Genomic DNA, 24669 nt, shown 5'->3' with positions numbered 1-24669 from the left:
AACTAGAGAGAATTAAATATAATTCATGTCCTTGAAATAAAAAATCTAAGAGCCATATTTCAAAATTAAGAGTTTCTTTTATATTCCTCTTGAAGTTTATTTTCCTTCATCGAGGTATACTTTACATATAGCAAAATACACAAATCTAAAGCTATAGATTGAAGAATTTTTATTTTGTATTTCCATTTATTTTACAAAATAATGACAGAAATTAAAATTCAGATAAAATAGTTTTTGAACTTTTGACATTGATGTGATTGATTTAATTCTTCCGAGTAACCACAGATTTTAGGAATAAAGTGGTTTCCTATCTGTGGCCTAGAATGACAACATCTGTACCATAATAGTACATATATCATGTGTAGTTGATCTTGGAATAGACATGTATTCTCTGCAAGGTCAGTGCATACAGCTCTGAGAACATCTCTCTGATTCTGAGCTGGCGACTTGCTATAGGATTCCAGTCCAGATTCCTCCCTTGTCTGGACCAAAGCAGCTGTGGCCCTTCCCTTTTGCTGCTAATCAGTAGTGCCTTCTCCAAAAATGGAGTGACACCTTGTAGCTGCTTTTATAATAGGTCTCTACTTCCTGAGACCGTTTTGTTCTTGATGTTTCTGAGCAACAGCTAGAACTTATTGTTTGTTACTGGGTTTATGGAGCAGTCATGGTGGGGGTGATAAGGATACACCTGAACAGGAAAACAAGGAGGAATTTTTCAGCCTTCAGTTGCTGAAGGATCTTTTTTTCACCTGTGCCTTTTGAACTGCGTTGCCATTTCCCCTCAGGCTGACTGCCCTTCATACATATACAGAGAGGAAAGTTCACTAATGCTAAGGACTCCCCAGGTGGAGATTGATGGGGAGCTGTTGACCCTTTTCATATTTTAAAAAAGGATTTTCATGGTGAATAATTTTAAGAATTGCATTTGTCCTTTGTCAAAGGTTAATTTCTTGAAAAATTAGATGTGTTTTATGAAATGTAATATCATTAAACTGAAAGTAATTCCCTATCTCTCTCTGTCCTTCCCTCTCCTCTTCCCCCCTTCTCTTCTGTTGCACTTGATCTACAAGCACAAAGAAAGGGACATGGTAGATGATAAATAGATGGTAGATGGTAGATGATAAATAACCGGTTTGGTTGCATATTTAATCCAGATTAAGGAGAAGAATTACAAGATTTTGTTAAAAGGGTAATGGTGGTCATAGCTGTTAAGCACTTATGTGGCAGATAATGTGCTAATAAGTGCTTTAGGATGCCTTCATTCCAGGCACCACCATTATCCCCCTTTTACAGAAGTAGAAACTTTGAGAAATTAAATAATTTGCTGAAGGTCACATGCATAAACAGATTATTTAAGCAGAGCTGAGATTAGACCCAATTTGGTGCTGTTAGAGCCCTGGGTGATAGGAAAACCTTGAAGGATTGGTCAGGGTCACATGGCACTTTAACTTCTAGTGGTAAGAAGTTCATTGGTACCTCATGATTGTTTCAAAAGAAGATTTGGAGTTCTTTGAAGCCAGGGAATGCCTTGAGGGAAAAAAACTACTAACAAAATTAGTCTCAGTGGTGTGATGATTCCTCTTAGTGAAAGAGGAAAGTTGGTAAGGAACGGTCATACAAAGCCTTCAAGAAGCCAAAGACTGAGGTTGTACCTGGAACAAGGTACATACCAATAAATATTTCTCAAATGAGAAGTTTCACGGTCATACTAGCTCCATCTTTGGTATCAGAATTATGCTGGCTTCATAAAACAAGTTGTGCAATATTTTCCCCTCCTGTTTTGAAAGAAAACGATGTGTGTGTATGTATGTGTATGTATGTGCACGTATCTTATATATGTGTGTGTTGTGAACACAATTTAGTCACAACCTACGGATCACGTAATGTATCCTTCATATGTCACAGCCCACTTGAAGTTCGTATTTATCACATTGTGTAAAATATAAGATTTGTAACAGGATAGGGCTTTCATTCTCACATCCTTTGTGCTGCTGTCCTGTTACATACACTTGTACAATAAATCTAGGATGCAGTGTTACCGTTTTTTCCTTTACATAGTCCTATGTTTTTTAAAGAAACAGTCTAAGAGAATATGGTCTCTTATATTGATCTAAATATTTTCCATTTATAGTATTCTTTATCTTTCTTGTATATTAGAGTTTCTCTCTAGTGTCATTTCCCTTTAGCCTGAAGAACTTCTTTTTAGCTCCTCTTTTACTGAGAGCTCCTGTAGACTAATTGTTTTCTTTTAATTGAAAATGTCTTTATTTTGCCTTCATTCTTGAAGAACAGTTTGCTGGCTGTGAAATTTATGGGATGACATTTTTCTTCTTTCCATACTTTAAAGTTTTACTGTCTTGTGGTCTCCTAGCCTATATATTCTTGCAAGTCTTTTTCTCTGGCTGCATTCAAGATTTCTTTCTCTGTTCTTTTTTTAAGCAGTTTGATTATGATATGCCTAGGACTAGCTTTCTTTGTTTATTTTACTATGTCTCATTGGGCTTCTTAGATCTGTAGATTTGTTTTTTCCAAATTGGAACTCTGGGGCTCTTGTTTCCTCACATATTTTGTGTTCCATTCCCTCTCGCCTCTCCTTCTGAGACTGTTGTTGTGGGTGTGGCAGGTTGCTTACATTGCTACACAAGTCTACTAGTTCACTGACCCTCTCTCTCTTATGCTACCTCTATTTAAAATATTGTACTTTCACATTCTAGAATTTATAGTTTTTTTTAAAGATTTATTTATTTATTTATTCATGAGAGACACACATACACACACACAGGCAGAGAGACTCAGGCAGAGGGAGAAGCACGCTCCCCGCAGGGAGCCTGATGTGGGACTCGATCCTGGATCCCGGGATCACGCCCTGAGCCAAAGGCAGACTCCCAACCGCTGAGCCACCCAAGCATCCCTATTTTGGGTTCTTTGCTGGTTTCATTAGGTTCTGAGCTTTCTTATCTGTTAAATTCATCATACTTCTTTTTCTCTGTAACTCAGCTGAGTGGAGAATCTAATTTCATTTCTTTGGTCAGGGAAGGAAGCAGCAACCACCTTACCTTCCCTATTCTTTTTTTTTTTTTTTTACCCCCTCCGTAGGAAGGACTTTACATTGAATTTTTGTAATATTCTTAACGTTATCAGTATGGATCCTTCTTATACATTTATGCAAAAGTTCTTTTTCCTTTCATAATAGAAGGAAGGATTTTTTGTAAGTTTTGTTAACTGTTGTTTATGACAAAAGTAGTCAGTAGGATCTTGGAACATTCATCCAGCAACTATTAAGTGTCCACCATATACCAGGCATATTGCTAGAAGGTAATGATGAACAGGACAGATAGGGCCTCTGGCATCCTGGAAGTATTAGTATTGTACCTAAGCTACCTTGCCTGGTTGTAGATTACATATCTTAACTAGTTTCTGTCCTCCATCCGCTTGAGACATTACCTCCTTTGTAAGAGTACAGAAGGTGACTTCTCAGACCATGAATTTTGTAGAAGTAGATTTTTAAATTAGCTTTAAAGATATGAAGTTCATTGTTTCATTGCAGCCTCAAACAGACCATTTAACATGGAATATTTGTTTTGTGGTGTTGCTTGCCCAATAGTACTCCCTTATTTACAAAATGAGTATTTCTCCATAAAATATCATATTTATATTAAGTGAAATAAATATATAATGCCCAGTTCACATAAGGTTAACTGTCATAAGTAGCTATTTCTTTTCTTTTTTTTTTTTTTTTGAAGATTTTATTTATTCATGAGAGACACAAAGAGGCAGAGACATAAGCAGAGGGAGAAGCAGGCTCCATGCAGGACTGATGTGGGACTCTCTCCCAGGACCCTGGGATCACGACTTGAGCCCAAGGCAGATGCTCAACCATTGAGCCACCCAGGCGTCCCATAAGTAGCTATTTCTTTTTTTTTTTTTTTTAAAGATTTTATTTATTTATTCATAGACACAGAGGGAGAGAGGCAGAGACACAGGGAGAGGGAGAAGCGGGCTCCATGCAGGGAGCCTGATGTGGGACTCGATCCCGGGTCTCCAGGATCACAACCCAGGCTGCAGGCGGCGCCAAACCGCTGCACCACCAGGGCTGCCCAAGTAGCTATTTCTAAAAAGCCTTCTTACGAGCCATCTAAATGTTAAGTAATTCCACTTACAGTCATCATAAAACCAGAGACATTTCATTTTGAAAACTTAACTTTTTTCAAGTCAATTATATAACTTTTTAAAGATTTTTATTTCATCATTTATAAAATAAGGAAATTGGAGTAGATGGTATTTTGAGAGCCATTCCAGATTCAGCATTGTATATCTGATTCTGAAGCAGACATTTACAGGTAAGTGATTTTTTTTTTATAATAATGATACATTGTTTTATATTTCATTTAATGTTTTAAATTTTCCAATATATAATCTTTTGACTATGAATTACATTTTTGTCTAAACATCACTACCAAAACCTGAAAAGTTTTGAGAAGTTACTACATGGGTAGGGATCATTGCAATTGCAATGCTTTAGCGTCCAATCAATCTCTTCCTTGGAGAGCCGATATAAGTTAAGTGCTTATTGGTATAGATACATTTGGTTTTACTATTGGCCTTACCACTTTCTAGTTATTGAACTTGGTAGAGCTACTTAACCTTCCTAAACTTCTCTTTTCATTTGAAAAATGAGGGTTCTGAGCCTACCTGTTTACCTCAGTTATTCTGATGACTAAAGGAGGTATTGAATATAGGCGTTTTAGAATACAGTGGCTTGAATAAGATAGAACTTTATTCATCCTCAAGACCATGTTGGCAGGGTAGCTCTGCTCCCTCATGTCATTCAGGGACTCAAGATTCCTTCCAGCCAGCCTGGCATAATACTAGTTGATAGGTCAAGACTGGTCACTACTACTGTTTTGCCCCACTTTGCAGAAAGTGGGTTGGGGAGGAAGTGCAGAGCAAGCGCTTTCCTTTATGTCACTGAATTACAAATAGCACTGGAGGGAATAGCTAAAGGCTGTAATAACATCTGGGAATGTCTGTCCTCTGGGCAGTCGTGTACATAACTAAAATCTGTTGCTCTGGAAGAAATGCTGGACTCCGCTGGACAAATTCTGCCATAGCTGCTTCTGCTATTCCTATTATTAGTGCTATTACTATCACACAGAATTACACCCTACACTATGGTACAAGTCTTTATACAACTCCATTTATATGCACTAGGATGGGGGAAGAGTAGAAAAGATGAGAATACATTTGTTATTTTTTTTAATCTAGAGTTGCCTCCACCCCTCCCCCCAAAGTAAGAGAAAATGGGAAATGTGAGTGGTGCTGTATTAAATACAATTATTGTGTTTAAAACAGCACATAGACTAATCACTTCATTTGATAGTCAGCTGCAGAAAGCTGTTCCAACATTCTTCAGAAGATAGTGTACTGGTCTTCTGTGAGGTACCTTTCTGTGAGATTTTTAAGGGTTAGTTTCAGTTATTCCTGACTTTGGCTTTATTACCTGAGTTCAGAACTTAACACTAGGCAAAATTCAGCTACCCATGTAGTATTTAGTATGTATTTGAAAAAACTTCTATTACCTGTGTAACTCACTACCTTGCTTAGTAGTAAAGGTATATCAAGCAGAGTCTTTCAGGTAAGAAATTTATAGAAGTTGAATACCTTATTGCTAGGTTACAAAAAAATTGGTGTTGTAGTTTTGAGATCGTAAACATCTCTGTTCAAAGAAAGGGAGAAAAACTGTCAGGATGTCTTTTATGACCTTTTATTCCATACTTTTACAATGTACTAAAGGAGTTTTTATTTTGAAGCAAATAGATAATTTTTTTACTTAGAAGGAATTTAGTCTTTTCTCTGCTATACACGTACTTTATTTTAATCCCAATTAAAAAAAAGTTCACTAATAAAGTAAATGCACTTAAACTGTTGCTTCACAGACATAATCATAAAGTGATCTTCTCTTTGTAAGCATCTCTTGTGCATTAAAGTGACTTCACTGGCAAGATTTTTCTTCTCTTACCATTTTTAAGGAGCACATTTTGTGTGTTAAATGAAGTACCACATTAAAATCTTCTAGGATGTTAGGTTAGACTAGGTGACCTTTAAGTCTCATCCAACTCTTTATCTATGTAAGAATTCCTTCCAGAACAGTCTGCAGAATGACCATTCATTCTTTCTTGGTATATATCTATAGTGGGGAGTGTAGGTCTTTGTTCATTTCATTTTTGGACAGTTTTATTCAGCATGATCAATACTGTCAAGGTCACACTTTGCATGTGCCCAGAGTACTTTTTGCTTTTCAAAATTTAGTCTTTCCAGCAGTCCAACTGTTAGCTAATAACCTGGGATTATGAAGATTATGAAAACTATTTGGAGTTCTGTCCTTTCACTGTAAGTCATGATTTAGGAATTTAGAGGCCCCCACCTAGGGCACCAGTCTGTTCCACAGCCTGGTGATTCCAGTCCAATCCTAGAACAAAATGGGTATTCAGCAGATACAGGGTATAATTTCTGCCTAGACTGCTGCTAAGAAAAGGGGTACTGTATTTGACGAATGACTTGGGATTGCAGGGCCTTAAATAGCTAAGGATTCGAGGAGCTGGGCTTATGTTGAGTCAGAAAAGCCCAGGCATACTGGGAGATGGGGAGCACCACAGAGTTGGCTTTACCTCAGACTAAATAAAGATTCATCAGAATGGTAAATGAGAGCTTGGGGCATGATGGCAATATTGATTCTCTGTGACCATGAGGGGGAACCTCTCATCTTTGTGTTTTCAGACACAGTGGAACACTTAAGAGATAGTAATTAGTGGTCTCTAAAAGATTCTCAGAAATGCTTCTATAAAGCATTTATTAAATTTTATAAGATTAGTTTTTCTTCTATACTAGTTTCTATTCTAGACTAGAAAAAACAAGATACTATTCTCACATTTTTCTATACGTTTTAAAATTTGAATTCTGTAGCTCTTTAGAGACCTTACAACCTTATCTCTCTGTAGTAAATATTTGTAGTCTACCTTCACAGGAGATGTAAATAACATTGACTTAGATAGGTCTTGTCTGATGTTACAAATGATTAATGTGAGTTTGAGATCTAGGCTGTCCAAAAGGTTATATATAACTTTCAGGCACATTCTGAATGGAGTGTTGGATGGCAAGGGAGAGAATGCCATATGATATGCTCCTGGACAAACAGTCTGGATTTATTTTGACATTTGGGATCCACAGGATACATGTATTAGAAATTGCATTTAAAAGGTGAGGGTTGAGTTTGGGATTTATAGGCTTTAAGATTTTTAACTCTTTTCTGTGGTACAACACACAATTAGCAGTCAACTTCATCTTTCGAGTTAAGGGAAGGGCATCTTGCATTTCAGTTCTTTGTAAAAACTGTAAAGTATCATTTGGAAAGCACAGTGGAGCTGATCCAAATTAGTAAGCCATAGATGGTGACTTCACACATGTCCTCTGGGCTGAGGTATGTAATTCAGTGATTCATTTTGGGAGTTGATGGCACTTTATACTTAGACATTTCCTGCTGCGGGTCCAAGCCTGGAGGACTCTGCCATGATCTTCTCCATCATGAAGTCTTTACATAGAGGCTTGGCTTCCCAAGACTTTGGAATGGAAGTTATAATTATTTGAGTGGATATGGACTCTTTGAAAATCTGATGAAACCTACAGACATTTAACAAAGTACCTCTGTATACTTTTTCAAGAGGGTCCTGTGTTTATTTACCCCTTGAAGGCTATCCTTCTAGGACTTGACATTAGGTTAAACATCCATGCATGCCCTAAAGTGAATCGCAGCTCTGGGAAAGTCACTTAATGGGATCTGTGGGCTATCTGTTTTATTCTGTTAAGATGTTAACACTATGATTCCATAATTCTTTGGACATAAAACATTTCTAACTTTTCCTTAACTAATCTTCCCTTTAACCTGTTTTTTTCTTGGTCCTGTGTTTATTTTGAAGTCCTTTTATTCATTTGTGTCATATTCTTTAAAAAAAAAAAAGTTTTTGTGAAATGTAACAAACGTATCCAAAGTTAGTAGAACATAAATGCACACTTTAAAATGGTCTATTGAAGTGAAAGTATCAACCAGGTCAAGAACTAGAGTATTAACGGTCTTCCAGCAAGCTACCTTGCTTGCATGTCATAACCATCTCCTCTTTGATAGCAGTAGCCACTAATCTGACCTGTAAGATGGTCATTCCTTGCTGTTCTTTATAATTTTACTCCTAAAATATCTTAGTTACTGTTTTAAAAACTTTTACATATGACACTCTTTGTTTTGCTTCTCTCAGCATTATGCTTGTATGCCATCTGTGTTGAAGATACATGTAGCTTATTCACTTTAATTGTTGGTTCATATTCCATTATATGTTGGTACTACTGTGCATCTGCTATATACTTCTATAAAGGTTTTCATGGTGTTGCCAGAGGTTTTTTTTGTTTGTTTGTTTGTTTGTTTGTTTTTAAAGATTTTATTTATTTATTCATGAGAGACCCAGAGAGAGAGAGGCAGAGAGACACAAGCAGAGGGAGAAGCAGGCACCATGCAGGGAGCCCGATGCCAGACTCGATCCCGGGACTCCAGGATCATATACTGGGCCGAAAGCAGGCGCTAAACTGCTGAGCCACCCAGGCGTCCCATGAAGTTTTGACTTTCTTATCTTTTCACTGCCTCAGACCAGTTTTCTCTCCATTAATAAATAGTGAAGTTATATTTTAATTAGTAAATTTGCTACATATAAATTATTTGAAAATTTAAATAAGGGATTGAAATCAATAATCAAGTTTTCTTATTTTCTGTTTTCACAAAACTACAGTCTGTAATATACTTTATTCTAAATATTTCATATATATTATATGCCTGCTTATCAGAAAAGTTAATTAAACCAATTCAGCAATTATTTATTTTCTAGGCGCCAGGCACTGTTGTAGGTGCTAGGGCTATAGAACTTTATAAACATATAGTTATTTTATTCTTTATGTATTGTTAACAGATGTATGTGTTTAAAAAGATCATAATACAGAAAGGCATAAAATGAAAATTTGACTTTGTCCCCTTAGCCCTATACTCCGTGTTAAATTTCTGACTAACCTTTCTAGAAAGTAATCACCTTTATATCTACAGCCTTAAAAAATTACACAGTGGAATCTTCTTGCATGTCTTTTATACCTTTTTCTCTTTAAGTTAATAATATATCGTGAAGATTTTGGTGAAAGCTAGCATTTATTAGGAAACCGTGAGAAACCTAAATGAATAAAATGAAAAATAGAAACAATACCTTTGTATTCTCATTCTTCCAGACTAATTTCTTTTTTCTAATTTATTATAGACTCAATAATCTTGAGAAATACTGTGCCTTTGACTTACTAGATATCAAATTTATTTACACGATATGATAAAATTTACCTATGGGAAATCATAACTTTAAATTGTTACATGTCTATATTGCTTATTCCTTAGGCACTGCTGGAGACCATGTTTGGTGTAAAAGTGATTATAACAGGTGATGCGTTTGTTCCTGGGGAAAGAAGTGTCATCATCATGAATCATCGGACAAGAATGGACTGGATGTTCCTGTGGAATTGTCTGATGAGATATAGCTACCTCAGATTGGAGAAAATTTGCCTTAAAGCCAGCCTCAAAAGTGTTCCTGGGTTTGGTACGTTATTCACAAATTATTTTACATTGTTCATTCCTTTAATAACTTGTTAAATGCTACTTAAGTATTAAAGTCATTCCCATTTTTTTCTCACTAGTGTAAAACCATGTATCACAACAGATTAACATCTTTTTAAAAATATTTAATGTTGAGAGAAGTTTATGAATTAATAGTTCAGTAACTTTTTAAAAAAGATTTTATTTATTTATTCATGAGAGACACAGAGAAAGAGAGACAAAGACATAGGCAGAGGGAGAAGCAGGCTCCCCTCAGGGAGTCCAATGTGGAACTCGATCCCGGGACTCCAGGATCATGCCCTGTGCCAAAGGCAGATGCTCAACCACTGAGCCACTCAGGCATCCCAGAGGTTTGTACTCTCAAGACAGTCGATTTCTTACATGGCAACTAACTTCCTTTAGAGTAAACATCCCTATAAAACCAGCATGAAACTGCAAGGCATTTTATGACCTCACCTCAGAATTCATATAGTGTCACACACACTATATTATTGGTGAAGGCTGTCACTATCTTCAGAGATTCTAGGAGAGATCACTGACCTCAGTTCTTGAGAGAAATGTCAAAGATCATATCAGTATTTCCAAAACTGCTGCATCCCTAAAAGGACTGATCAAGAAAGAAAAGAGAAAGTGCATGCTACCAGTAGCAAGAATGATAATATCTGTTTATTGTTCCTGATTCTATATAAAATATAGCAAGAGAATATTAAAAACTTATGCAAATGAGTTTGAAAATTTATGTGAAATCAGGAAATTACATACAAAAAAATGTAACTGACAATTCTAGCAACAATGAAGAAAAATTAAAAGTCTTCTTCCAAAGCGTTTTTGAGGACAATGGCAGCAGCCTGATTTTTCTCAGACTTAAAAAAAAGTGATCAAATAAACAATCAGAGGAAATAAAAATAGGTATCACTCATCTCTTCAGAATGACTGGAAGACAAAGAATACCTTAACTAGAGAAATAAATTCTAAAAGATTCCTTTTGACCTGCCACTGTTGCAAGCCTGTGCATGCTAAGACTCGGGAGGTAAGGCTTAAAAGTAGAGGGGCGTGGACAACTAAGCATCCTCAACAAGACAAAGTCTAATACTAAATGCCAGAATATTGAACATAGGTCAGGACGTCAGGGTTCACAGCACATGATGTAGGGAAATGATTAGAAAGACAGTGGGACCTGAAGAGGCAGTCTCAGAAAAGCATTGCTTCTGAGGGAGAATCAGATACAAAGAGAGGAATTAGTTCCTCATGGAGATGTGGCAGTGAGGAAAACAAGGAAATGAAAAAATCCTGCAGGAATAAAAAGAGTAGCAAAATAATAGCCATTTTTTGCTCCTCCGCCAATAAAGCCACAAAAAATGAACTGCCAAAATAATTTTATATCTATAAAAGAAATATTTTGAGAACATACCTGAAAAATACAAAACCTGCACTGTAACACAACACTCTCAACTGAATTGACGTGCCATCAAATAAACATTTGGGAGTATGGGGGGAGAAAACCCACTTTGAGAAATACAGAGAACAGTTATCATCAAGAAAACAAGAAAAATGAGAATTGATTGAAGTCAAGGGAAAAAAAAATAGGACAGAAAGGCAAAATCCTACCAGGAATGTACAGAAAAATAAAAATGAGGGATCCCTGGGTGGCGCAGCGGTTTGGCGCCTGCCTTTGACCCAGGGCGCGATCCTGGAGACCTGGGATCGAATCCCACGTCGGGCTCCCGGTGCATGGAGCCTGCTTCTCCCTCTGCCTGTGTCTCTGCCTCTCTCTCTCTCTCTCTCTCTCTCTCTGTGTGTGACTATCATAAATAAATAAATAAAATTAAAAAAAAAATAAAAATGAAATGAGGGAAAAAATTGTTAGAAAGTAGTTGAAATGGAAGATAATCAAAGGAGGTCTGACACATATAATTACACCCCCTAAAGAAGATAATAAAAACTATAACCCAAGAAAACATTTGGGTATAAAGGATGGCATGAGGGGCACTTCAGGATGATAGCAGACCGACTGCCCAGTGAAATGGTGAAAATTCTACAATAAGTCAGTTAAAGTCTCTGGAGATGGTCCCAGGGACATGCAATGAATCAACACTTACTGTTTACCAAGATTTGTTAAGAACAATGAGAATCTATGGTATTTGAAACAACACATACTCCTTTCCTTCCACTTCCCAGTTTAGTCAGACAAAAACTCCACTCCAGACTGGTACATAAAACAAAACAAAACAAAACAAAACAAAACAGGCCTCCCTCCCTCCCTGGCTCCTTGTTGGATGGCTTTCTTCCACAGGTTCTCACTATCTTCATTTGAATAACTTCATCTTGATTATATAGTGACTGGGTTGTGTGGTTTTCAAGAAAGCAAATTAGGTTAGAAGTCTCTGGCAAAATAAAAATTTTACATATGTATGTGATGGAATGATGAATTTTACATAGAAGAAAAGTGGCTGCATTATCACATAATGCTAAAGTTTTATTTCCATTTAATATAGTACATAGTATATTTAAATCTGCATTCTCCAGATAAGTATTCTATATTTAGGTTTGAGTCAAAGTAATACCTATCTCCTATTGTGAAGTTAACTTTAGAGACAAACATGTTTAGGCAGGAACTAGGAGCCGTTAAGTTCTCTTTTTTAATGTCCTATATACTGCTTTAATAGGCTTTGCTGGTCCACATTTCATTTAAGAGCTTATGTTAAATTAAAAACCTATATAAACAAAAAATGAACATGATAAGCATGTGTGGATCATGTACAGCAAATAGGGGAGGAGTAAAAATGTAGAGCTTTAGAATGTGGCCCAACTTAAGTTTTTATTAGCTTAAAATGGACTGTTACAAATGTAAGTAGTCTTATGTAAGTCTCATGGTAAGTCTAAAGCAAAACCTTATAGTAGATGACACATACGAGAGAAAGGAATTTGAGCATACCAGGAGAGAAAATCTCAAATCATAAAGGAAGAGAACAAGAGAAGAGGGAAACAAAGGAACTATAAAATAGCCAGAAAACAATGAACAAGATGGGCAATAAGTATGTACTTATCAATACCTACTTTAAATGTGAATGAACTAAATTCTCCAATTAGAAGACACAGTGGCTGACAAGAACTATCTAATATGCTGCCTATAAGAAACTCACCTCAGAAGAACACACACAGACTGAAAGTGAAGGGATGGAAAAGATGCACCTAGAGAAAGGTAAAGACTAAGAGAAAAGGTCATGATGTAATGATAAAGGGGTCACTGAATAAGACGATAGTAGTACAAAAATAGTGCAGGACTTCAAAACTCACTTTTTTCAATGAATAGATCATCCAGACAGAAAATCAATAAGAAAACATTGGCTTTAAATGACATGTTAGCCCAAATGGACTTTACAGACATGTATGGAACATTTCATCCAAATTCAACAGAATACACATTCTTTTTAAGCAACACATGGAAACATTCTGTAGGATATGTCATCTGTAAGGCCACAAAACCCTTTTTTTTTTTTTTTTAGTTTTTATTTAAATACCAGGTAGTCAATGCAGTATAATATTAATTTCAGATGTATGATTTAATGATTCAGCACTTCCACTCATCACCCAGTGCTCCTCACAAAAGGTGCACTCCTTAATCCCTGTCACCTATTTCACCCATCCCCCCTCTCCCCCACATCCCCTCTGGTAACCATCAGTTTGTTCTCTGTAGTTGAGAGTCTCTTGCTTCATGTTCCTCTCAATAAATTTAAGAAGATTGAAATCATGAAGCATCTTTCTGGTCACAATAATAGGAAACTAAAAGCCATTACAAAAAGAAAACTGGAAAACTCAATTATGTGGAGATTGACAAAGTGGTTGCTCGGTAGTATATTGTTTAAAGAAGAAATCAAAAGATCAAAAAAAAAAATACCTTGAGGCAAGTGGGAATACAACGCACCAAAAAATAAGTAACTTTTGGGATGTGGCAATAGCAGTTCTGAAAGGGAAGTTCATAGTGATAAATGCCTACATCAAGAAATAAGAAAGCTGTCAAATAACCGAACTTTGCACCTCAAGGAATTAGAAGAACAAATGAAGCTCAAAATTAATACAGGAAGGAAATAACAAGAACCAGGTGCAAATAAATAAAACAGTAAAAAGACAATTTGTAAATATAATCAAATTTTTGGAAAATGTAATCAAAATGGACAAACCTTTGGCTAGAATCACCCAAGAAAGAGAGATCACAAATAGAATTAGAAATGAAAGAAGAGATGTAAAAACTGATACTATAGAAATACAAAGGATCATAAGAGACTGCTATGAACAGTTGTATACCAACAATTTGGACAACCTAGAAGAAATAGATAAATTCCTAAAAGTGTAAAACCTAGCAAGACTGAATCATGAAGAAATAAAAAATCTGAACAAATTTAACTCATACACCATGATAAAGTAGGTTTTATTCTGGGGGATGCAAGGATGGTATACTATCTGCAAATTAATCAATGTGATATTACCACATTAACAAAATGAGGGATACATATCATCATATCATCTCAGTAGATGCCAAAAAAGCATTTGACAGCATTCAACATCCATTTATGATAAAAGTTCTCAACAAAGTGGGTACTGAGGGAATGTATTTCAATTCATAAAGACCATATATGACAAGTCCATAGCTATTATCATACTAAATGCTGGAAGTTTGAGGCTTTTCCTCTAAAATCAGGAATAAGATAAGAATGCCTACTTTACCACCTTTATTTAGCATACTATTGGAAATGCAGGGTGGGTGGATGCATGGATGGCATCCAAATTAAAGGAAGAAGAAAACTTACTATTTGCTGATTACATGATATTATATGTAGAAAACCTTGAATTTAGTAAAGTTGTAGGATACAAAATCAATATACAAATATCAGAGATATTAAGAAAACATTACCATTTATAACTGTATTAAAGAGGATAAAACACTTTGGAATACATTTAAGGTGATGAGATAACCTGTACACTGAAAACTGATGAAAGAAATCTAAAAGACACAAATGGAAAGATATTTGGTGTTTGTGGATTGGAATAATTACTACCCAAAGCAATGTATAGATTCAATGCAATCTCTTAAATTTCAATTGTATCTTTCATAGAAATAACCAACCCGAAAATTTGTATGGTGCCAAAAAAAGACCCCAAAAGCCAAAGCAAAATCATGAGAAAGAACCTGGTGGCATCACACTTCCTGATTTCAAAGTGTGTTAAAAGTCTATAGTTACCAGAGCAGTATTGGCATAAAAAGAGACACAGATAAGTGGAACAGAATGGAGAACCTAGAACTAAATCTATGCAAATATAGTCAATTAATATATGACAGTGAAACCTGGAATATACAGTACACATTACTGAAGAATAGTGTTGGGAAAACTGGACAGCCGTATGCAAAAGAATGAAATGGACTACTGTCTTACAACATACACAAGAATTAACTCAAAGTAGATTAAAGTTGAATTTAAGAGCTGAAACCATAAAACTTCTAGAAAAAAACATAGGTGATAAGCTCCTGAACATTGGTCTTGATGATGATTTTATGGATTTGACAAAGCAAAAAAAAAAAAAAAAAAAAAAAAGAGACAACATTAAACTAAAAATTTTCTGTATAAATGAAGGAAGCCATGAAAGAATGAAAAGGCAATCTACCAAATGGGAGAAAATATTTGCAAATTGTGTATCTGACAGTGGATTAGTATACAAAATATGTAAAGAACTCCTATAATTCAATAGTAAAGTAAAAAGAAAAAATATGCACCAAAAAACCTCCAGCAAATCTTATTTTAAAAATGGGCTGAGGATCTGAGTAAGGTATATTTTGAAAAGGTACTCAATATCACTAATCATCAGGGAAATGTAAATCAAAGCCATAATGATACATCATTATACATAAGTTAGAATAGCTACTGTCAAAAAGATGAGCTGTAGTGTTGGTAAGGATGTGGAAGAAAGGGAACCTCTGTGCATAGTTGGTGGAAATTTAAATTGGTTCAGCCACTATGGAAAGCCATATGGATAGTACTCAAAAAATTAAAAAACAGAACTACATATGATCCAGTAACTCTACTTTTGGGTGTTTATCTGAAGGGAAATAAAACATTAAATTGAAAAGATATATGCACCTCCATGTTCACTGAAGTATTATTTACAATAGCCAAGATATTAAAAAAACCTAACCATCCACATCAGTGAATGGATGGATAAAGAGGATGTGAAATAGGAGGTTGCTGGGAATATGGGGGAGTAGGAGGACCCTAAGCTCACTTCATCCCACTGATACAGCTAGGTAACACTCACCTCGGGGTAAATAACCCAGAAAATAGCCCAAAGACTGACAGAACAAACTCCATAACTAATGTAGAGAAGAGGGCAGGAAAGGTGGAGTTACAGTGGAGAGGGAAACCACAGGACTGTCTGAGAGAGGGAGGGACCTGTGGGCACAGAGAGGGGAGAGAAACAGACTCTCAAACTGGAAAGCCCTCCACGGAAGATGAATGCCTGTAACATTTGGCTTTGAAAACCAAAGGAGCTTCCTTTTGTAAGTTCTTAACACCAGCAGGGCTTAAAGCCTGGAATATTAAAAAAAAAAAAAAAAAAAAAAAAAAAAAATATCAGTGGGTCAACACTTGGAGAGCAGGGAGGAGAGAGAAAATGGAGTCCATGCTTTTAAAGATATAGCATAACAAACAAACAGCCTGAAGAGATACAGTGTAGAAGCAGCAGTTTGAAAAATGCTGTGGGCATATGGAATGGAGAATTATTTACTATTCTCAGATAGGATACCAGAGGGACAGAGATCACTGGAAGACTCCTCCAGATATAAAGGAGTGGGCAGGAGTCATTTCCTTTCCTGTCCCCCAGCATGAACACATGACCACCTGCAGTGCAGAAATTTACTACCAAACTTGCTTAGCTACAGATTTTCTTTGTGGATCCACCTCTTCTAGTCAGGTTTGCATTAGTCACGGGTCTACTGCTGGTTCCCTCCCCCAGAAGACTAGCACAAACCTTGCCCCATACTTTATCTTCTGCTCCTGCAATTTGTGAGGCCTTGGTACCGGCAACTTGTGGGTACAGCAGCAGTGGGTTCCCTCTCATGGAAGATGGGTGTGTAACCTTATTAAAACTGCATGCTCTGCCTGCAGCACATAGCAAATCTGCCCCATCCAATGCACTCTTGCCTGGAACCCATTCAAACCAGGGCCATAAGCCTGGCAATGTGCAAGCAGCTGAAACAGGAACACCACTCCAAAGTGACTCCTGCCCTGCCTAACACCACTCAGATTGCAGTCCCAGCAGTGAGCTGGGGGCTGACAGTTGTTGTGACTGTAGGCCCTTGGCCTACCAACAAAAGCTTTTCAGGGGACAACATAGGGATAGCACCCTGCAGTTTAGTGCTCTCTGCATGTCTGACAAACACCTAGTCTTGACTCAGCTCAAGCCCAAGGTGGCCTCAGACTGGCCCACTAACAGTAATAGGACCAAACAGGCAGAGAACCACCACAGATAACTGAACCAAAGGAAAAAGCAGCTCGGCCAAAACAGCAGGGTACACACACACACACACACACACACACACACACAGAGGAACCACCCATGAGCCACCAGCTTCCCGTAAACAAGGGACACTATACTGTAGGGCACTGCAGGGCCTCTTCTTCATAGGGCCACCGCTTTTAAGAGCAAGAGACATAAGTTGACTCTCCTAACACATAGACACAGAGAGGTAAAAATGAGGAATATGTCCTAAGTGAAAGGACAGTACAAAACCACAGCAAGAGACCTAAGTGAAATGGAGATAAGTAATATGCCTGATAGAGAATTTAAAGTAATAGTCCTGAAGATACTGGACTTGAGAAGAATGGAGGACATCAGTGAGACCATTAACAAAGAGATAAAAAAGAATGAATCAGAGATGAAAAACACAATAAATGAAATTAAAAACACACTAGATGGAATAAATATCAGGCTAGAAGAAACAAGAATGAACCTATGACCTGGGGGAGACAGTAATGGAAAGTAATCAAGATGAGCAGGCAAGCAGAAAAACACTTATGCAAATAGAGGATAGACCTAGGGAACTCAGTGACTCCATCAAGTGTTGTAACATTTGCATTGTAAGGATCTCAGAAGAAGAGAAAAATGGGGCAGAAAGTTTATTTGAAGATATTTAATAGCTAAAACTTACCCAATTTGAGGTAGGAAGAAAATTCAGATCCAGGAGGTACAGAGATCCTCCAACAGAATCAATCCAAGGAAATCCATAGCAAAACACATAGTAATTAAAATGGCAAAAAGCAGAGATGAAGAATTTTTAAAACAGAAGAAAAAAGCAAACGGTTACATACAAGGGAAACCCCAAAGCTATCAGATTTTTCAGCAGAAACTTTGCAGTGTAGAAGAAAGTGGCCTGATATATTCATAGTGCTGAATGGAAGAAAATCTGCAGTTGAAAATACTCTGTCCAGCCAGGCTATCATTCAGAATACAAGGAGAGATAGAGTTTTCCAGACAAACAAAAGTTAATGGAACTCATCACCACTAAACCAGCTGTACAAGAAATGTTAAGGGGACTCTTTGAATGGAAAATAAAGACCATAAATAAGAGTAATAAAAGTAGCACAAAAGCAGTAAGAATAAGTATACCTGAGAAAATTCAGTCAATGATTCACAAAATAAAAAGGAAGTATGAAACCATATACTTAAAATGTTAGGGAGGAGAGAAGTAAAGAATAGGCTCAAACTTAAGGGACCATTAACTTAACATCCTCTGCATATAGAAGTCAATGTTATCTACAAACCTAGTGGTAATCACAAATAAAAAAACAGTAATAGATATGCAAAAAACTAAAGAAAAAGGAATCCAAGTATATTACCAAAGAAAGCAACTTATGAGAGAAGAGAGTAAAGGAAGAAAGGACCAGAGAAGAACTATAAAAATAACCACAAAATAAGGAACAGAATAATAAAACATCCCTATTAATAATTATTTGAATGTAAAAGGACCTAATGTTCCAAAAGACACAGGGTGATGGACTGATTAAAAAAACAAGACCCATTTATATGCTGCCTATTAGAAACTCATTTCAGACCTAAAGACTCATACAGATTGAAAGTAAGGGGATAGGGAAATATTTGTCATGCAAGTGGTCATGAAAAGAAAGTTGGGGTAGCAACACTAATATCAGACAGAAGAGACTTTAAAAAAAGACTGTAACAAGAAACAAAGACTATAATAATCATAAAGAGGATAATCTGACAAGAAGATAAAACAATTGTAACTGTGCATCCAACATGGGAGCACCCAACATAAAAGAGTTAATAACAAACATAAAAGAACTAACTGGTAGTAATACAATAATAGTAGAAGACTTTAAAACCCCACTTAAATCAATGGACAGATATCAAAACATGAAATCAAGAAGGAAACAGTGGCTTTGAATGATACCTTGGACCAGATGATTTAGCAGATATATTCAGAACATTCCATTCTTAAAACAGTGGAATACACATTCTTTTCAAGTGCACATGGAACATTTTTCCAGAACAGATCACCTATTAGGCCAGAAAACAAGTCTCAACAAAAATAAAAAAGACTGAAGTCATATCATGCGTTTTTTCTGACCACAACACTATAAACCTAGAAATTAACCACAATAAAATATTTGGAAGCTTTCATATAATGAATGGATCAACTGAACAATCAAAGAGGAAAAAAAATACACAGAAACAAATGAAAAGGAAGACACAATAGTCCAAAAATTTTTAGGATGTAGCAAAAGTGGGTTTAACAGGGAAATTTATAACAATACAAGCCTACCTCAGAAAGCAAGAAAAATCTGAAAAAACAGAACCAAAAAAACCCCATTACCCTTTACACCTAAGGGAACTAGAAGAAAGAACAAAACCCAAAACCACTAGAAGGAAAGCACTAATAAAGATTAGAACAGAAGTAAATGATCTAGAAACTAAAAATAGAAATCACCAGGTGTTGGTTCTTTGAAAAGATCAACAAAATTGATAAATCTTTAGCCAGACTCATCAAAAAAGGGGATTCAAGTAAAATCAGATATGAAAGCAGAAAAATAACCAATATCACAAAAATACAAAGGACTCTAAGAAAATACTTATGAAAATTTATATGCCAGCTAATTGAACAACCTAGAAGAAATGGACAAATTCCTAGAAACATGTAATCAACCAAAACCGAAACAGGAAAAGTAGAAAATTTGAACACCAATTATCAGCAATGAAATTGGGTCAGTAATCCAAAACTCCCAACAGACAAAATTCCAGGACCAGGCAGCTACACAGGCAAATTCTACTAAACATTTAAAAAGTTAATACTTCTGCTTTAGCAGTTCAGAGGCCATTAATATCTTTTTGTTGTCTAATCGCTGTGCTATTTCCAGTACTGTGATAAATAAAAGTGGTGAGAGTGGACATCCCTGTCTTTGTTCCTGACCTTAGTGGAAAAACTGTTTACCCCTATTGAGTATGATGCTTGTTCCGGGCTTTTCAAATATGACCTTTAGTATGTTGCAGTATGTTCCCTTTAAACCTACTTTGTTGAGGGCTTTTATCATGAATGCATGTTGTACTTTGTTAAATGCTTTTCTGTATCTATTGAAATGATCATATAGTTTTTTTTTCCTCTTAATAATGTATCATGTTGAATGACTTAAGAGTATTAAACCATCCTTGCATCCCAGAATAAATACTGCTAGGTTATGGTGAATGATTTTTTAAATGTATTATTGGATTTTGCGTGGTGGTTATTTTCTTGAGGATTTTGTAAGGAAAAAGTAAAACTTTCACTATTTGTAGATGACATAATCCTACATATAGAAAATGCTAAAGATTCCACCAAAAAAAACTCCACTAGAACTGATGCATGAATTCAGTAAGGTAAGAGTATACAAAATCCGTGTGTAGGAATCTGGTGCATTTCTCTAATAATGAGGCCTCTGAAAGAGAAATTAAGATAACAATCCCATTTGCAGAAAAAAAAAAGCACTAAAAATCAGATACCTAGGAATAAACCTAACTAATGTTGTGAAAGACCTGTACTCTGAAAACTATAAAACACTGATGAAAGAAATTGAAGATGACACAAAGAAGTGGAAAAACACTCCATCATAGATCGGAAAAATATTTTTAAAATATCTGTACTGCCTGAAACAATCTACAGATTTGATCCAATCCCTATCAAAATACCAACAGCATTTTTCATAGAGCAGAATTTAAAAATCTTAAAATTTATTTGGAACCAAAAAAGACCCTGGAGAGTCAAAGTACTTTTGAAAAAGAAAAGCAAAGCTGGAGGTATCACAATTCCAGTTTGCAGGTTATATGTATTACAAAGCTGTAATAATCATAACAGTATGGTATTTGCACAAAAATAGACTCATGGAACAATGAAACAAAAGAGAAAGCCCAGAAATAAACTCATGGTTATAGGGTTAATCTTTGACAAAGGAGGCAAGAATATGCAGAGGGAAAAAAGCAGTCTCTTCAACAAATGGTGTTGGAAAATTTGGACAGCTACATGGAAAAGAATGAAATTGGACTACTTTCTTACACCATACACAAAAATAAACTCAAAATGGATTAAGGACCTAAATGTGAGACCTGAAACCATAAAAATCCTAGAAGAATTCACAAGCAGTAATTTCTCTGATGTAAGCTGTAACAGTATCTTTCTAGATAGGTCTCCTGAAGCAAGGGCAATAAAGGCAAAAAATAAAATACTGGGACTACATTTTAAAAAATCTTTTGTACAACAAAGGAAACAACAAAGAAAACTGAAAGACAACCGATGGAATAGGAGAAGATATTTGCAAATGACCTATCTCAAAAAGGGTTAGTATCCAAAATATACAAGAAACAACTATTGGTGAGGATGTAGAGAAAAAGGAACCTTTGTGCACTGTTGGTGGGAGTGCACACTGGTGCAGTCACTATGGAAAACAGTATGGAGGTTCCTTAAAAAGTTAAAGATACAACCACCCTACAATTCTATAATTACACTATACTGTGTATTCATTCAGAGAATAGGAAAAAACTAATTTGAAAAGATATATGCACTCCTATGTTTATTGTAGCATTATTTACAATAGCCAAATTATGGAAGCTGCCCAAGTGTCCATCGACAGGTGAATGGATAAAGAAGATGTGGTATGTATATACAATTGAATATTATTCAGCCATAAAAAGAATGAAATCTTGCTATTTGCAACAACATGAAGGTATTCTAGAGAGTATAATGCTAAGTGAAATAAGTCAGTCAGAGAAAGACAAATACCATATGATTTTACTCATATGTTGAATTTATGGGGAAAAGAAAAAACCCAAATAAACGAAGGGGGGAAAAAAGAGCAACAAACCAAGAAAACAAGCGGATGGTAACCAGAGGGGAGGTGGGTGCAGGGATGGATGAAATAAGTGAAATAGATTAAGAGTACACTTATTGTGATGAGCACTTGAGTAATATGGAATTGTTGAATCACTATATTGTACATCTGAAATGAAGATAATACTGTTATGTTAACTACACTGGAATTAAAATTAAAAAAAAAAAGCAAACAGTGTAAGTTACACACACACAGAAGAATATTATTTAGCCATAAATAAAGAAGTAAATCTTGCCTTTTGAGATAACATGGATGAACCTTCAGAGTATTATGCTAAGTGAAATAATCAGAGGAAGACAAATATCATGTGATCTCACTTATATGTGGAATCTAAAAACAAAACAAAACAAAACAGTAAAAACTGAACTGAGGTATAGAGAACACATTGGTGGTTGCCAGAGCCTGGGGGTTGGGGATTGAGCAAAATACCTGAGGGTGGTCAAAAGGCACCAGTCATAAACCAGTTATGGGGATAAAATGTACAGCATGGTGACTATAGTTAATGATACTGTTAAGCATTTAAAAGTTGCTCATCAGAAAAACATTTGTATCTATTGTAATGATGTTAACTAGACATACTGTAGTTATCTTTTCCCAATACATATATGTATGGAATCAGTTTGTTTTTATCTGAAATTAATGTTCTATATCAGTTAATTTCAATATTGAAAAATACTACTACTTATTGGGTAGTTGTGAGGATTAAGTTCCAGTAGAATGTTGTTGCCATTGCTTGTTACTTCTGTAGTTCCATTTGGAACATCAACCATTCCACCTCTTGCCTTACAGAGTTCCATATTAGACCTCTCAGTTTTCCAGTGTCTCAGCGACCTGTACGTTCACTTTCTCCTACCACCTAGTCTTTATTTCCTCCTACTCCACACTGGTATAGTCATTTTTATCATCACAAATCTTTCTCTTCTCTTGTCATGATTTCCTATGTAAGTATTTCATTCTTAGCTTTTCCATTTGTACATTTTTCCCCCACATGACTTATAAACCCCATACAGAATGTCTTTCACATTGTTGGCTCTTAAAAATTTGTAGACTTGATAAGATTTCATGAAAACGCAAAAATTAATGAGAACTGATTTTGAATTAGAGAAAAATATTTTAGAACCTGTATGGTGATTAAAGTGCAAAGAAAATTAAGCAAGGGGAAAATGTAGGCAGCGAGAAGCCAAAACAAAACCCAAAAACCAAACCCAAACAGAGCATTAAAAGCCGAAGTTTGCAGGAGGAAATGAAAGAAAGGGAAAAGAATGGAAACATTTTAGTGGTCACCTATTTCAGCTGCTTCAGATTGTGCTAGATTTAGCTCATTAACAGGCATGACTTCAGGGAGTATTTAATATTGCTCTTTATAATTATTTCTAAATAAATGTTTGCTTTCTAGATATTTAAATGGAATTTTCTGGTCTATTTAGTTCATTTACAAATGACTAAAGAAAAATTATATTTATATCTGTAGTGCCAGCTTGGAGAATGGATGAGATTTTGGAATTTGGAAGTTCTTTTCCTAGAGTATAAAAGTAATAGATTAATGTTACAAGTTGAAAAGAAATCAGTAAGTGTTTAGAGTTCAGGTCTGGTTATAAAAAGCTTTGGTTAACTGAAGAGTTTAGAGTTTGCTAAGATATAAGAAATTAAAAAAAAAAGATATAAGAAATTAAATTTTAACAAAAAAATGGCCTGTAGTTAGAGGTCAGCTGTTTCTAATGGTAGTATACACATAGATTTTTATTTTTAGCCAACTTTGTAACCACTTAGTACAACTAATGAAATGAAATATTAACCCGAAGATACCATAAAAAGTCCATTTGCCTGGTACAGAATCACCAGGCAAATGGACTTTTTGTTCTATTTGTGCCCACACAGCTTCTTGATTTTTCTGGATTATTTATTATGTTTGAGTGGCAGAAGAGTTTGAGGCCTTTTGAAAGTATAAAGAGGAATAAATATTAAAGAGATAGTGATTTAAAAAGTAGCCATGTTGTGTATTAAATTTAAAAACTTCCTGACCTGCCATCATAGCTTCAAAGTAAATTGTCATACAATACAGTAATTCTAAAACTGCGACATAACAGAATGCTGAAAACTAGGAAAATCACAAATTGTAACCTAAACTATTAGGAAATATGTGAAATTGTGAAATATGATTGTTCAGAATGAGCTTCTATGCATTCTGTGTGTTAAAGACACGCAGAGACTGTGAGTGTGTGTCCAGAAGCTCCTGTGGTTGTCTACTTCAGCAGAATGATTGAAACTGGGTGGGAGGGTACTCATAAGTTCTGTCTCCCAGACTGTTAATCTGTATGTCAAAACATTAAATATTTTTGGGTCAAAAATTTTTTTAAAGATTTTTAAAATTTATTTATGTATGAGAGACATAGAGAGAGAGAGAGAGAGAGAGAGATAGGCAGAGACACAGGCAGAGGGAGAAGCAGGCTCCATGCAGGGAGCCCGACATGGGACTCGATTCGGCGCTAAACCGGTGAGCCACCAGGGCTATCCTGGGTCAAATTTGATTTACAAATAACTACAATTTTATTT

The 24669-nt window shown here is 35.8% G+C and overlaps 1 protein-coding gene across 5 annotated transcripts in view; it reads left to right on the top strand.

Annotated features, from left to right (window-relative positions):
• The window catches only part of LCLAT1 (lysocardiolipin acyltransferase 1), a 194340-nt gene that overhangs the window by 72119 nt on the left and 97552 nt on the right, over nt 1–24669 (top strand). For all 5 annotated transcript variants that reach the window (XM_077843708.1, XM_077843706.1, XM_077843707.1 and 2 more), the window contains one exon: nt 9476–9674. In XM_077843708.1, coding sequence (XP_077699834.1) covers nt 9491–9674 — 184 coding nt within the window. In that variant the 5' untranslated portion in view covers nt 9476–9490. The remainder of the gene's footprint in view (nt 1–9475; nt 9675–24669) is intronic.

The sequence above is a fragment of the Canis aureus genome, chromosome 12 (assembly GCF_053574225.1).
Source record: "Canis aureus isolate CA01 chromosome 12, VMU_Caureus_v.1.0, whole genome shotgun sequence".
NCBI lineage: Eukaryota > Metazoa > Chordata > Mammalia > Carnivora > Canidae > Canis > Canis aureus.
This window is presented reverse-complemented; position numbering and strand designations above follow the sequence as displayed.